Genomic DNA, 15194 nt, shown 5'->3' on the forward strand with positions numbered 1-15194 from the left:
TACACTGAGGTTATCCTCTTGGTATTTTATAACTCTTCAGGTCACTGTCTGTATTTATGCTGTCAGTGATTCACATAACCGTTTTATTAAGAACTTCATGCTTGCCTTGCAGAAGGCTCAGAGCTGGGAGAATATGGATGAAGAAGACGGTATCACAGTCCTCTAAGAGGAAAGAAAAGGGGGCAGGAGTGGGGTTAGGGAAAGGAGTCTGGAAATGTTGCTTTTTAGGGCACCCACCGTGTGCCGAGTAAGCACTACATTAAGCACTTTTTAAGCTGCAGTTGGTTACTATGCTATATTGTCTGTGGTCAATCTGGCACACACCACCACCACCACCACCACCCTTGCTTACTCTGTCTAAGGGTGGAAACCACATTCCCCACAGTCCCCCTTCCCTAGGGAGTTCCATGTCCGTAACCTCATATTTGAAGCAGATAAGTAAAGTGAAGGCCATTTTTTATCAGGAGGTCATGGGAGTCGGATCCTTGGCTTTTTCAGATGCTGTAGCCTTGCTGACCTTTCCATCAGCTCCCACTTCACAGTCCTGTCAGACTTTGCAGACTTCCCCACAAACTCTCACTTTTCTACCCACTCACCAGTGATGTTCAGGCTGAGGTCTTCACCGTCAAGTTCTCTGACCTAATGTCAGCTCCTACCACCTGCTTGGTGCTTCAGGATAGATATTTCATTGACAGTTTCTCTGATGTTCAGCAGACCTTCTCTGACCTGTGGTGACAGCTTTCTTGATATCCACGCCCTCAGCTATGCCAACCGTAGTATAAGGCCATAATTCTCCATAGAGTGACTTCCATTTTCCTGACCAAACCCTTAGTCACTAAGCTGCTGGAAGCATGAAGATACTGTGACTCTAGCCCAAGAAATACCAGGAACAACTACCAGTAATCTTGTCTAGAAAGGCAGCCTAATAAAGTAGTTAAAGTATGGGCTCAGGAGCTAGCTAAATTTGATTCCTGTCTCTACCACTTTGAAGCTGTATGTCCTTATTAGATAGGTTACTTAAACTCTCTGCCTCAGTTTCTCATTTGTAAATGGCAATGATATTAGTTACTGCTTCATAGGGTAGCTACGACAATTGAATAAATATAAAATACACAGTAAATAACAGGTAAAGGTTAAGTAGAAATATGCTTTTCAACCCTTTTTCTTCTTTAGACTTAGTCCTCCTATTTGTACCCAGTAATAAAAGAGAATAATGGCTACTGAGATGCTTAAATACTGGAGATGGGATATTTGTGAGCCAATCTAAGAAGATGTTACAAAGTCTTATCTCTGGAGCAGGAAACAACATGTGAAGAATTTTCTAAAACCAGATCGTTCCTCTTTTATTTATTAATACTTGAATATTTCTATGTTTTTTGAACTATCTCCATACTACTTTTCCATATGGCTCATTCTTCAATTTTTTTCTTATTTTTTTGACAGATATACCTATAGAAATGTCAGATAATCAAAGTTCAAAATATGTGCCCTCATAATAAAGATAGATTCAAGGCATGTGAATTGGGTTGGAGAAGGGGAATGTTGGGAGAAAAGTTAAAGAAGACTTTAATTCTATTTTTAATTTCTTAGAACAAAAAGTATTCACATATTACTTTTATAGTTAAAACTTAATTTAAAAATAATTCTAACATTCAGAATGATAAATTTCAAAAACATTTATAACTAACAATTAAATATGATAACATTAAAATATGAAACAGAGAATCTCCATGTTTGTTTAAGAAGGGTATTTTCTGAAAGTATACTATTTTCATTCTTATACAGATAAATAGCTCTTTTAACCCATTTTTAAAAAACACTGAATCTTTAGTGCTAAGATTTTTTTCAATCAACTTTTCTGGCTAATCTTTTTATGATCTTTGGGTAAAAATAATCTAGGCGAAAAAAGTAACACCGAGACTATTCACTTTGAAAAGCATCTATATCTTATTAAATCAACTGTCTCAAAATATGCTGTATTCCTTCAGATTTCTATAAATCCTTATTAAGGAAATCAGAGTAGAATGAAATAAAAAATGACTTTCCTCAGTATCCAAATAATAAAAATATAGTAAGGTTTAACAAAGTGTTCTACTCCCGTTGCACACTTTGGCCATGATAAATGGCAACTGCCTGTCAGCAGGAAAAAGTGGATGCCATTTTTCTAATAGCAGCCTTGTTTGGCACAAAAGCGGCACTGGAGCACAGAGACTGAGTCTATGGGTTCATCTCTCTTAACACTGATCAAACCAAGTGAAACAATCAAGGTATTTGTTGCTTAATCAAAAACACCTGAGATGTGGTAAGCCAAATGTTTTAGGTAGATTTGGAGAGACTAGTTAGGAAAGAAAAAAAATAGTAAAGAAAACCACTATGTACTTCTCCAACTTCACTCTCAATGCACAGCATACACCATTTTTCCCACAGCAGGTTTCATAGTACTCAATTTGGTGGGGAAAAAAGCAAACCAAAATAGAGAACAGCAAAACAAACATATACTGGCAGTTCATACATACACATGCTTTCAGTGTACTTATTGATTTGCTGCTTCTAATTTTTTTCTTTTCTTTTTGTTTGATCTTTTTAAATACCAATTTCCTTGGGGTAAAATAACCTTCAAACATTTTATTAACTTCTACACTATTACACTGTAATTGACAAGATTAATGCCAATGCGCTTGCACAAGCTTGAAAAGGAAAATTGTTCACACCTAAATGAAAGTACAAAGAAAAGGAGTGTTAAATGTAATATTTAATGTGAATGAACTCAGTTACATGAGTTAGTAAGTGGATATATGCCTGGCTTCCCACAGATAACACTACGCTATGGAACGACACATGACCATTTTGGTATCAGATTAGAACATCACATTCCCAACTATGCTATCTAATGATCAAATGTTTTTATAACTACTCCATTTGTACCTCAACTAAATGCTCTTCTACAGACCTCAGAAAAGACACTAGTTCTTAATTCAGGCTGTCTGGGTTCAATTCCTATTCCTCTTACTATCTGTAAGATCACAGGTAAATTACTTAAGGTTTCTGTGCCTCAGTTTCACTTTGAGTAATATAGGAGTTATGATAGTTAAAAGTAACTTATTTTTTTAAAGAGGGAGTAGGGTGGAGGATTACTACAGTATCTGGTATATGATCAATCTTCAGCAAATGTTAGGTATTATTATTATTAAACCATCTTATATAAAAGTAAACTAATTCCCCACATCCACTTCTGACTTACCTACCTCTGAAAAATGTAATGAAGTAAAATACACAAAGGTCAAATAATAGGAAGAAATACAGAATAATAAAATGGTTGGATTTATTAGCAGTATAGATTTAAAAAGATGTTAAATTAATAGTAGTAATATACCAGGATTTACTCAAATATTCCAACACGTGAATCCCTTCCTTCTCCCTTTCACTCCCTTACTACCACCATGATGTTATTTTTAAACATAAAGATATAAAGTATAAAAGGAGAGAAAGTAATAACAGATGGTAAGAAAAGATATTCAATAAAAATGGAACTTCAATCTATAGTAGCTCTGATCATTTTTTGTTTTTGATGATTCTTGGACAATTCCACAGAGACAGACTTCAAAAAAAACAGATTAAAGAGCTATATATACTTAATTATACTGTAAAGTCTGAATTTTTAAAAATAAAATTATTCTAACAGAATATCAATTCATATATCGCACAAGATGGATTTCTGAAACAAGATGAAATCATTTTTACTAGCATGAAATAACCCCAAACTACTTTTCTAAAAACTGTGCTATCACTATAACCCAAGGGAACATAACAAACTTAACAGAAATGGAAAGTTTTAGAAGAGATGATCATTTCAACAGTTTTAATGAGTGAGATATTACTTTAAAATGAGAAACTGAAGTTTAAGTTCTGTCATGAATCCCCTATGTCACAAGGGTAAAATTTTCTTCAAAATTCTAATAGAATACTATGACTACTGTGAAATGAACTATATTTTGATGAATAATGGCAGGAAAAACAAAAACTAACAAAAGCAAAAATACTATTAGAAAGAATTTAAGGATGGAATATCCCAAAATGCAACATATGTACTAAAATAAAAGGTGTAAGTAGGAAGATACTAGGAACAACAATTGAAAAATTAAACAAAGGGAGAGATAAATCAGTTATTTATTGTGAAAGGTACTTGGTTAGACAAATTATTATTAGGCAGTAATATACTTGAATTCCCATAATTAACAGAGTGCTAAGAAAAGAAACTTTAAAATGTTAATACAACTCAAACAAAAATGACCGATAAAAAATTAAGGTAGGGACTTTCCTGGTGGTGCAGTGGTTAAGAATCCACCTGCCAATGCAGGGGACACGGGTTTGAGCCCTGATCCGGGAAGATCCCACATGCCGTGGAGCAACTAAGCCCGTGTGCCACAACTACTGAGCCTGTGCTCTGGAGCCTGCGAGCCACAATTACTGAAGCCCGCGTGCCTAGAGCCTGTGCTCTGCAACAAGAGAAGGCACCGCAATGAGAAGCCTGTGCACTGCAACGAAGAGTAGCCCCCGCTCACTGCAACTAGAGAAAGCCCGCGGGCAGCAACAAAGACCCAATGCAGCCAAAACAAAAAATAAATAAATAAATAAATATAATTAAAAAAAAAATTAAGGTAACAATAGAAACTCAGCCAAGATCAAGATCAAGAGATTGATCATTCTCTTCTACATCTCTCAATTCTTAAGTTCCTCCATCTGTTACCTGACCGACTGAATATGCTCATCACAAGTTTTCTGAACTGCTGTATAGACTGATGGAGCAAAGGCAGAGAAGAATGAAAAGAGTAAGAGTAATAATCATAAATGTTATCCAGAGAGTTACTTTCAGACTTTAGTCTGCATAAGACTAACACCTAAGATATCTGCTTAGCCCAACCCCCTAATTCTAATTCATTAGCTCTAGGATGAATCCAAAGTCTACACTTCAACAAACACCCCAGGTGATCCTGATGCAAGGAATCTGTGGCCTCTAGAATACCATTTCCAAAGATGGTACCTCATGGTGCTCTATGCCACAATAAAATATTGTCTTGAAAAAAAGTGCTCTTTGATAAAATAAGTTAGGAAAAAGGATAAATAAGGAAAAGTAATCATTTTTCTAAACATTAGTATTTCTCAAAGCTTCAATATGCATTTGAATTCCCCCCAAGGAAAAAATAACCATACTATATTTCCTAAAATTACTGGGCATAGAATCCTTTCTCGTCTTTTACCTACCAACATCTACAAGAAGACTAAAACTTTAACACAAGAAAACTAGAGACAAAGAATAAGATGAGAGGAATTGGACTAAATTAGAAAATTTAAAAGCTTCCTTGTAATTCTAGGCTGGAAAAGCAGACAGGTAAATTAGAAAAAAAAAAAACCAGAATCCTCATTTATCTTAAGTAATACTAAACTATGGGCACATAAATATCACTATAATATGTACAAAATTCCCCTCTATGTGACAACTCCAAAGTTAAAAATGATAATACTGTTTCTAAGGATTTCTTTAAACAATAAAGAAACTAGAAAAAATGTTTCATAAGAGGATAATTTTGCAGACATAGACATAAGAAGAAGTAATAAGTTTTTCTCTAAGATTTTAAGAATAGCTGCAGATAGTAGCAACAAACAGTTATAGAAAATATTTTAGAAATAGAAACAAACAGGCTTATTTAAAGAAGGAAAATTCTCTCTAGTTCATCTGTAAACAAAATATATTTGTGAAGTCTAAAAAGTGTTTTAAACTAGTGGAAGTTATAGATAAAACTTTCAAGTTGATCAATTTAGAGCACTCAAAATTAACTACTTCAATTATCTAAAAGATAAAAATTCCCAGATTTGCCTCATTGATTTCAAATGAGTCCATAACACAAAACTGAATGAAATAATCTAAGTGATTTAAACAAAATCTTTTAAGTGATTTTATTGTAATATAGACGGTTACTACAGATTAAAAAAAACTTTTGAGAAAACTGTTAGTTTAAGGAGAAAAAAATTAAGACTCTCTAAAACCAAACAGATAAAACAAATGAATGATGATAACTAACCCTAAAAACATATTTACATCTCCCTCAGGGGAAGGCAGATTTTTTAAATGCGCCTGCCTTGGCTCAAGGTAAGAAGGTAAAAAATGTCTCCCCTAAGAATTCATAACTGCAAGCCACCCCTCATAGGTTTGGAGTAGAAATTAACACTACTCATGTAATGGAAGAGACACACATGCCAAACTTTTATTTAAAATGGTCTTAGGTTGGTAGAGCTCCCAGGCACCTGGTAATAACTCTGACCTCAAAGAATTTTCAATGAGAAACAGGCTAACAACCTGATAGAAAAGCTGAATAAGACTTGCACACACATATCCTAGAAGAGGAAATACAACTGACCAAAAATATACAAATACATGCTCTAAGTCATCTAAGTGTTGAGGGAAATGCAAAATAAAATGTCCATGTACTATTTTACATGGATCACACTGGAAAGCGTTAAAACATTGGACAAAACATGTTTGGGAACAAAACTTATACCACTTATTCATTACTGGTATAAGTGTAAACTGGTTTGGAGAATATTGGAATTACCTAGCAAAACTGAAGATGCAGATATCCTATAACTAAGCAAATCCATGCCTTGCTATATACCCTATCTCCCTGTTACCATGCTGCAGGAGACATTTAGAGAGATATTTAAAAATGAGTTGTTTATAAAAGTAAAAAGATGGAAACAACAAAACTGCCAAACTATATAAAAGATAAATTAATTATGATCTATTGTTTCAATAAAAAACTACATATTAGTGAAAACAAATGAACTACAATTACACAGATCAGCGTGTGTGAATCAAATCAAGATAATGTTGGTCAAAGTATCAAATAACAGGAAAAAAGTCTGACTCCATTTATACAAAGTTCAAACCCTGAAAAACTATGTATTATTTATGAATACATATATACATACATATCAATACGTATTAAAAAAGAAATGAATGAGAAGTACAAAGTTGAGAAACGAGGTGACCTCTGGGCTAGATGGATGGTGAAGTGAGTACTGAGGAATTCAAAGGTGACTTCAAAGGCTTTGATAATATTCTGTTTTTGAAGTGGGTTTGTGAACACAATGGGCCTTCATTATTATCATGCTTTATGTTGAATATAAAAACTGTACATTCTCATGTATGATTGGTATATTTCATAATATAAAATAAACTTTTAAGAATAACCAATAGCAATACACATGTTTCTTTCATTGGCTACTGAGTATATGTTTACCCTTTGTCTTTCTCACCCCTTAAATTTTGACCTCAGAATTTTGTAATGGTTATGATAACTAGGGAATAAATTACCGTGTTTCTTATTGGAATCTTTTTGGGTTCTGGAGGCATATCCTGTGGAACAAATTTCACTGGTTCCTTAATCTGCCTCCTTGATCGTTTGGTCCCATCTGGTAAGGTTTCCATGGCCATGTCTGCTTCCATGTCACTGCTCCCTGCCTGGTCACATTCTGAACACTGCCTACATAAAGAAAAAAATATAAGTTCATACATTTATTTTTACCTTCCAGCATTAGCTATGTTTTCTATAAATACAAAATTCAGGTATATGTTTAGAATATATGAAAATATGCACAGGAACATGTGACCATAGGGTATACAACGACTATACATACAGAAAAGCACATACATTCCTGTAAGAGAAACAATAAGTATAATGCATCAAGCAATTCCATGTATCCCTAATAAGTATAATAAAAACACATGTAATACTGCCACATGTTTAAGTGAACCAACATAAGAGGCCCAGTACTGATTAAAAAGATAGTTTCCATTAGGAAATCATGATTTTTCCTTAAGCGACATACACTGTGACACCAGAAAATCAAAGTCATTCATTGACCCTGACTCTACGTCTTGTCACAGCTATAATATCCTTGAATCTTAATTAATGGCAAGCTGTGCTGAATATACCAACTAAGGAAGTTCTGTAAAAACAGACTCTAAGAAGTGCTGAACAAAAATAAATGGATCGTTTTGGTTGTTGGCCTATACTACGTATAAAAGAAAAAATATAAATTTATTTATGAAAAGAATGTATTAAAGTAGCATTTTTAGGGCTTCCCTGGTGGCGCAGTGGTTAAGAATCCGCCTGCCAATGCAGGGGACACGGGTTCGAGCCCTGGTCAGGGAAGATCCCACATGCCACAGAGCAGCTAGGCCTGTGCGCTACAACTACTGAGCCTGCAAGCCACAGCCACTGAGCCCGTGTGCCACAACTACCGAAGCCCGCACACCTCAAGCCCGTGATCCAAAACAAGAGAAGCCATCGCAATGAGAAGCCCGCGCACCGCAACTAAGAGCAGCCCCCGCTCGCGGCAACTAGAGAAAGCCCGTGCACAGCAACGAAGACCCAACGCAGCCAAAAATAAATAAGTTAATTAATTAATTTTAAAAAGTAGAGTTTTTAAAAATATGGGGGGAAGATGGCAGAACAGAAAGCAATAGGAATCTGCATCTCAACCTAGACAACAATTACATTAGCAGATTCTGTCTGACTTATCTATTTTGGAACTCTGGAGTCTACTGAGGGCTTGCAACTTCCAGGGAAAGGCTGGCACAGGTAAATTACAGTTAATTTTGGTCAATTTCAGCTCTTAGTACAGTAGCAGCTACCTATCCCCCATCCTAAGCCACATGGCAGACAGCTGTGCACATGTTCCTGCAGCAGCATGTCACAGCTTTTAGGAGCCAGGTTGGACAAAATGAACCCTGTCCTCCAAATATTGGGGATCTGTGCTCTGATCACTGGTTGCTGCTTCTCATCACATAATGGCAGACAAAGAGGTGGGTGACCCCTCCTATTATTACAAACCCTACCCATTGTTCTAAAGTGACTTCCAGCACTTAGAAGACTGGTACCCTTTACCCCCCACCTTCATTTTTCTTTTTCCCCTTTTGGGAACCAGACATTAAAGACTAGGACCTTCAAAAGAAAAGGCATATATGGGAAAAAATTTTAAATGACCACACTTGCCCAGGGAAAGGCAAGACAGAAAAGACATGAGAAAATCATAAGTTTACACTTCAGGCTGTTACCCAGCACAAAGACAGCCCGCTACAATAAAAACAAACAAACAAATAAATAACAAAACATAGCAAGCCCTGCGGATGGAGGAGAACTTCATTTCCAGGAAAATGGACATCTCATTTCCATTATTTCCATTGTTTCTCCTGTGTTTCTCATTTTGTAACTATAACCTTTGTCAGTACATTCTCCAACTTCTCATGCTCATTCTCACCCCCACCAAAAGTAATACATTTAGGTGACAAAGAAACTTGCTTTAGAGCACTCAGATAATAGAAATGTTATACTCTGAAAACCACAAAACACTGAACAACTCAGAAAAATCTAAACAAAATGTAACTGCCAAAGCAGAAATTTATCTATTCCTATTTCAAGACAACTTCCACATGATAACCTGCAGTACAAAAAGCCAACACAGATGAAAACACTACCTGCAACTCTTTCAGCAATCTGTTAAACTCTATAGTCCTCATCTTTTTTGTTTTGTTTTGTTTTTTTTAACCTGGACCATTTCTAAAGTCTTTATTGAATTTGTTACAATATTGCTTTTATTTTATGTTTTGGTTTTCTGGCCTCAAGGCATGTGGGATCTTAGCTCCCTGACCAGGGATCGAACCCGCCCCTGCATTGGAAGGCAAAGTCTTAACCACTGGACCGCCAGGGAAGTCCCTATAGTCCTCATCTTATAAATAGCCTTTAAGATATGAAAAAGCATCTCTGCTACATTAACTGGTACACAAGATCCTAAAAAATAATAACTGAGGATAAAGCCATGGCCTATCCAATTCCATGGAATTACATATATTTGGGGGAAAGTCATAATTATCTTTCATAATATCAAAACACATACCTGGCTTCTTTTAGTAATCCACTAAAAAATAAATTAATTAATAAAAAAATAGAAAAAAATAATCCACTAAGCTGCTATTATCTATGAATTTAGCTAAACTCACCTTAATCCTGTATATTTTTACTTAATATATTCTATTAGGGAAGAGAATCTATAACATCTATAATTCCTATGCATAGTACTAAAGATAACCTTATGTAATCAAAAAATTCCATTAATTAAAAATGGATTTTTAAAGTATAAATAAAGAAAATTCAGGTAAGGAATTTATGACAAAGCACTACCTTCATACTGAAATACTAAGAGATTTTCCTCAATTTGCTGTACCTTCTTGATCCCCAGCACCCTACACTACAACTTATGTTCAGAATAATTACCTAAGGAGGTTTTAAAAATCTTAATTACTATAGAAAAATAATTTTTATTGTATAATGCTAAAACAAGGAAGAATACTAATTTAATCTATAGAATATTTAATTTGCATAAGGAAAAGAAAAAAGATTTTATGAATTTTTAAACATAATAAATCCAATAACACTCTATTTCCCAAATATTATAAATAATTTATGATTTACTTTTTTTTCCTTTATAAATTACCTCTTTCGGTCTTCAAAGATTTCATACCATAGTTTTTTTTTTTCTTATTTCTAAGTCTTTTCCCATGCTTTCCCCACTTTTTAGAGGGAAATCTTCAAAGGTGCCTATAGAAAACTACATCAGGGAAATACAAATCAAAACTACAATGAGATATCACTTCAAACCTGTTAGAATGACTGTCATAAAAAAGACAAGGGATAACAAGTGCTGCTGAGGATATGGAAAAAAGGGAAACCTCATGCACTGCTGGGAATGTAAACTGGTACAGCCACTCTGAAAAGCAATGTGGAGATTCCTCAAAAAATTAAAAATGGAACTATCGTATGAGACAGCAATTCCACTTCTGGATATTTATCCAAAGCAAATGAAATCACTATCTTGAAAAGATATCTGCACTCCCATGTTCACTGCATCATTATTTACAATAGCCAAGGCATGGAAACAACCTGTGTCCATCAACAGGTAAACGGATAAAGAAAATGTGGTCTATATATACAATAGAGTATTATTCAGCCATAAAAAAGAAGAAAATCCTGGCATTTGCAACAACATGGATGGACCTTGAGGACGTTATGTTAAATGAAATAAGTCAAAGGCAAATACTGTATAATCTCACTTATATGTGAAATATTAAAAACAAAAACAAACTCACAGAGAAGGAGAGGTGGTTGCCAGAGGCAAGTGGAGGGGGTGGGCAAAATGGGTAAAGGTGGTCAAAAGGGACAGACTTCCAGTTACAAAATAAATAAGTCCTGAGATGTAATGTACAGCATGGTGACTACAGTTAATAATACTACACTGTATGATTGAAAGTTGCTAACAAAGTAGATCTTAAAAGTTCTCATCACAAGAAAAAAAAATTTGTTTGGTGATGGATGTCAACTAAACTTACTGTGGTAATTACTTCACAATATACCTATATCAAATCATTATGTTGTACACCTAAAACTAATAAAATGTTAAATGTCAATTATATCTCAATTAAAAAAAAAAGAGTTAATGGCAGAAAGGGAAGACAAATTATGAAGACAAACATGGGGAAAAACTACCTGCAAAATTCTTCATAGAAGGGTTTGTGCTACATATTTTCTTTTTGTCTTTAAAGAATAAATAAAAGTATATCCAGAGAATAAAAGGATAAAAGAAAAAACGATTTTATGAATTTTTAAACATAATAAATCTAGTAACACTCTATTTCCCAAATATTATAAATATTTTATGATTTACTTTTTTTTCCTTTACAAATTACCTCTTTCAGTCTTCAAAGATTTCACACCACAGTTTTTTTCATGGATGGACCTTGAGGACATTATGCTGAGTAATATTTTTTAAGTAATATTACTCAATTCTCTGTCAAGTAATACTCTTCATAATATTCTTTAAATAATTAGAAAATGCAAGACAAATTCTGATCAGATGGGTGGTGGAAACATAAGATTAGTACCCCAAAATTAAAATATGTATTTACTATTTGAACTACTCTAACGAATCAAACCCTTACTATTTATTTATACCTTACCAGGCTTGTCTTAGAAAGAATGTAAGGTAGTGTTCAAAATTATATATTTTAAAAAACAAACCAAGATAACATAAACTAAAAGTGAAACAAAATACATTTCAAACACTGGGAGTAGGTACAAACAAAACAGAGCCTAGATTACACCTTTACTAGTCCCTCTACCCCCTGCTAAATGCCTCACCCACCTAATATTTTTCTTCATCTGATTTACCCATCTCTAATGTAACCTAAGAAGTCTTTGGGTTTTCCCCTCTCCTCCTCCTGGGCAGCTCAGCATTACTGGAGAAAAATCAATTAATCACACTTACTAAACAAATTCACTGAACATTCTTGCTATATAGCCTCAGCAAGTCAGTTATCTCTGATTTTTTTCCCACAGTAGCTGGTGCAAACTATTTCCTCTCTTCTCAAGCCCCCATTATTATCCCAGGTCCTTTCCCTCTCAACAGACTACTTCTATTTCACTGAACAGTCTATCTAACATGAACTCACTCAAGTTCCCTATTCTCTACCAATAATTACTTCTGTAGTTTTATCCATCTCTTCCTTCCTGTCACATATCTTAACTCAGTCCAGCATAGCGCTGTGAACTATTGTGGAATGGACCAAACAGAAAGCATCCAGATCTAGAACTAGTATCTTCAGGAAAGCAGTGTTGATATTGGAAGAAAGAGCTGGATAGCAGTTGCTTAGAATAGTCTATCGAGCAGAATATGGTATTTGAGAAGTAAAGCAACATACTGCATAGTAACTCTAGCTGGCAGCAAACATAAGGGGGATATAGCAGTAAGGGTGTTAACACAGGCTTGCATAGCATAAAGACAGCAAAAGCAGAAACTGGTGACATCAGAAATGTATACCAGTGGGCTCTGTAGAAATTTAAGCCCCAAACTAGGGCTTAGTCATGAAATAAAGATCCAGTAACAGGACCTCTTTCCCTAAGTAAAAGACTGAAAACTAAGGTAGAGATTAAAGCAGAAATTAGGCAACGGTGTGATGGTAAATATGGGCAAAAGTCCTAATTTGTAGCTTTTGCCAATTTCTGTGGTAGGAATACTCCTCCTGTGGTCAATTTCAAGCTATCATGCACAAAATGGGGAAAAGATGTAGTAGCACACCATTACACAGCTTTTCTAACATATATATATACGATAGATTTAAATAAACTAAAAAGCATAGTTAATGGTAAAGTATGTAGGAGGTGAAGGTTTTTTTTAGTATTTATTATCTTTAATATAATTTCAAAAATAAACTGGAAATGTTAAAAAGCAAAAAGTAAAAACTGCCTCCCACATTTGAGAGCACTGAAGAAAAAAATATTCTCCAAAAATTACTCCAAAAGTAATACATCCAATTAATTGCTAAGCAAAGCTAAGTTGATTTTAGAGGCTAAAGGAAATTTGATCACTAGAAGCTACAAGATAGTGAAGACTTCACTTTGCTGCAATATTAGCTTCTACTTTTACTTTAAAACATTGCAACTAATGCATAGAACCCTAAGTAGTTTAGGTTCTCTGGGGGGAGCTTTCACTAAAACATCCCAGGCTATGCACTTTCATCTGATATTCTTCCAGAAACTCTTACACACTGGAAAACAAAGCTCTGCAAGCACAGTGGGATTAAACAAATTAATAACCTCATTTAAGAAGAGAAATGCATATCTCCACTTCCAAGATCATGACAAAGCTCCCTGGCCCTGGAGACTACCAAACTGGCTTTCAATTTAGAAACCCACATAGGATGTTTATTAACACTGCTGGCATTCTAATAAGCGACAGCAAGTTTCTCTTAAATCCTGGTTTCAAAAGCACACACGTATCAAAAGTCATACATTCCACTATATTTGAAAAAGAGTTGATTAGTATGACCGGCTCAAGACAAACTGATAAAAGAACACTATGAAAAAGCAATCATGTGAAAATGGTGAAAGAATGTGAGCTTCTTAATAAAATGAACAGAGGTAGGTTTAGGAAATAAAACAATGCGGTCAGAAAACTTGCTTTAATGTGTTTGAAGAATACACACCTTTTTGTATAGATTACCATTTAAAAATCTGGGGCCAGGTCTTTTCTAAAACTAGAATTTGTATAAAGTTTGTATAATAAGAATAGTCAAGTTCATTCCAAAGCTTTCCGTGGCCTATATTCTTCCTGTATGGAATCAATCTGTTAGAATTTGTGCATCTGTCTCTTCCTTGGACTAAAATTAAGAATAAAACTTATAAATATCATAAGCTTTTATCAAACATCTGTAGTGATTCAACATGCCTAAGTTAATGAAAAAAATAATTCAGAAACATATGTCAAATGTTTCTAGATTTGCAAAGAATGGCTGAACTTAAATATACAACTAGCACAAATGACAAGTACCAGAAGTAAAGCCTTAGGTGACACTAATTTAGAAATAAAATACTAAATTACAAATAAAAGCATGAATATGGAGGCAAATTCTTGATAAATTCAATTTCAAAACAAAATTAAAGCATTTAAAAAAATGTATAATAAAGCAAGAGAATTATAAACACACTAAACAGAATTCATGCTTTAAGAAACTACTGCTACGATACGAAAATAGCCTCAATTAACTTAAAATTCATTTATCAAAAAACTGCTACATCTTTATTCATATAATGCTATAATAAATATTTATGTCTGAAATGTTCTCACCACAAAAAACTGGTAACTATGTGAGGTGATGACTATGCTAATTAGCTTGATTGTGGTGATTATTTCATAATGTATACATATATATATCAAATCATTAAGTTGTAAACCTTAAAACTACACAATTTTTTTTTAACATCTTTATTGGAGTATAATTGCTTTACAATGGTGTCAGTTTCTGCTTTATAACAAAGTGAATCAGCTATACATATACATATGTCCCCATATCTCTTCCCTCTTGCATCTCTCTCCCTCCCACCCTCCCTATCCCACCCCTCTAGGTGGTCACAAAGCACTGAGCTGATCTCCCTGTGCTATGCAGTTGCTTCCCACTAGCTATCTACTTTACATTTGGTAGCGTATATATGTACATGCCACTCTCTCACTTTGTCACAGCTTACCCTCCCCCCCGCCCATATCCTCACGTCCATTCTCTAGTAAGTCTGTGTCTTTATTCC

General features: G+C 34.5%; 1 protein-coding gene across 21 annotated transcripts in view; it reads right to left on the reverse strand.

Annotated features, from left to right (window-relative positions):
• Positions 1–15194, reverse strand: part of PHF14 (PHD finger protein 14) — a 198173-nt gene that overhangs the window by 120191 nt on the left and 62788 nt on the right. For 20 of the 21 annotated variants that reach the window (XR_014266383.1, XR_014266384.1, XR_014266385.1 and 17 more), the window contains one exon: positions 7373–7541. Coding sequence is in view for 11 of the 21 variants with exons in the window: in XM_082471725.1 (XP_082327851.1) it covers positions 7373–7541 (169 nt within the window). In the remaining 10 variants the exon portion in view is untranslated. Of the gene's footprint in view, positions 1–7372; positions 7542–15194 lie in introns of those variants that run through there. The other variant, XM_082471726.1, reaches the window with a different exon arrangement.

The sequence above is a fragment of the Balaenoptera physalus genome, assembly GCF_965194825.1.
Source record: "Balaenoptera physalus genome assembly, chromosome: 8".
Lineage (NCBI taxonomy): Eukaryota > Metazoa > Chordata > Mammalia > Artiodactyla > Balaenopteridae > Balaenoptera > Balaenoptera physalus.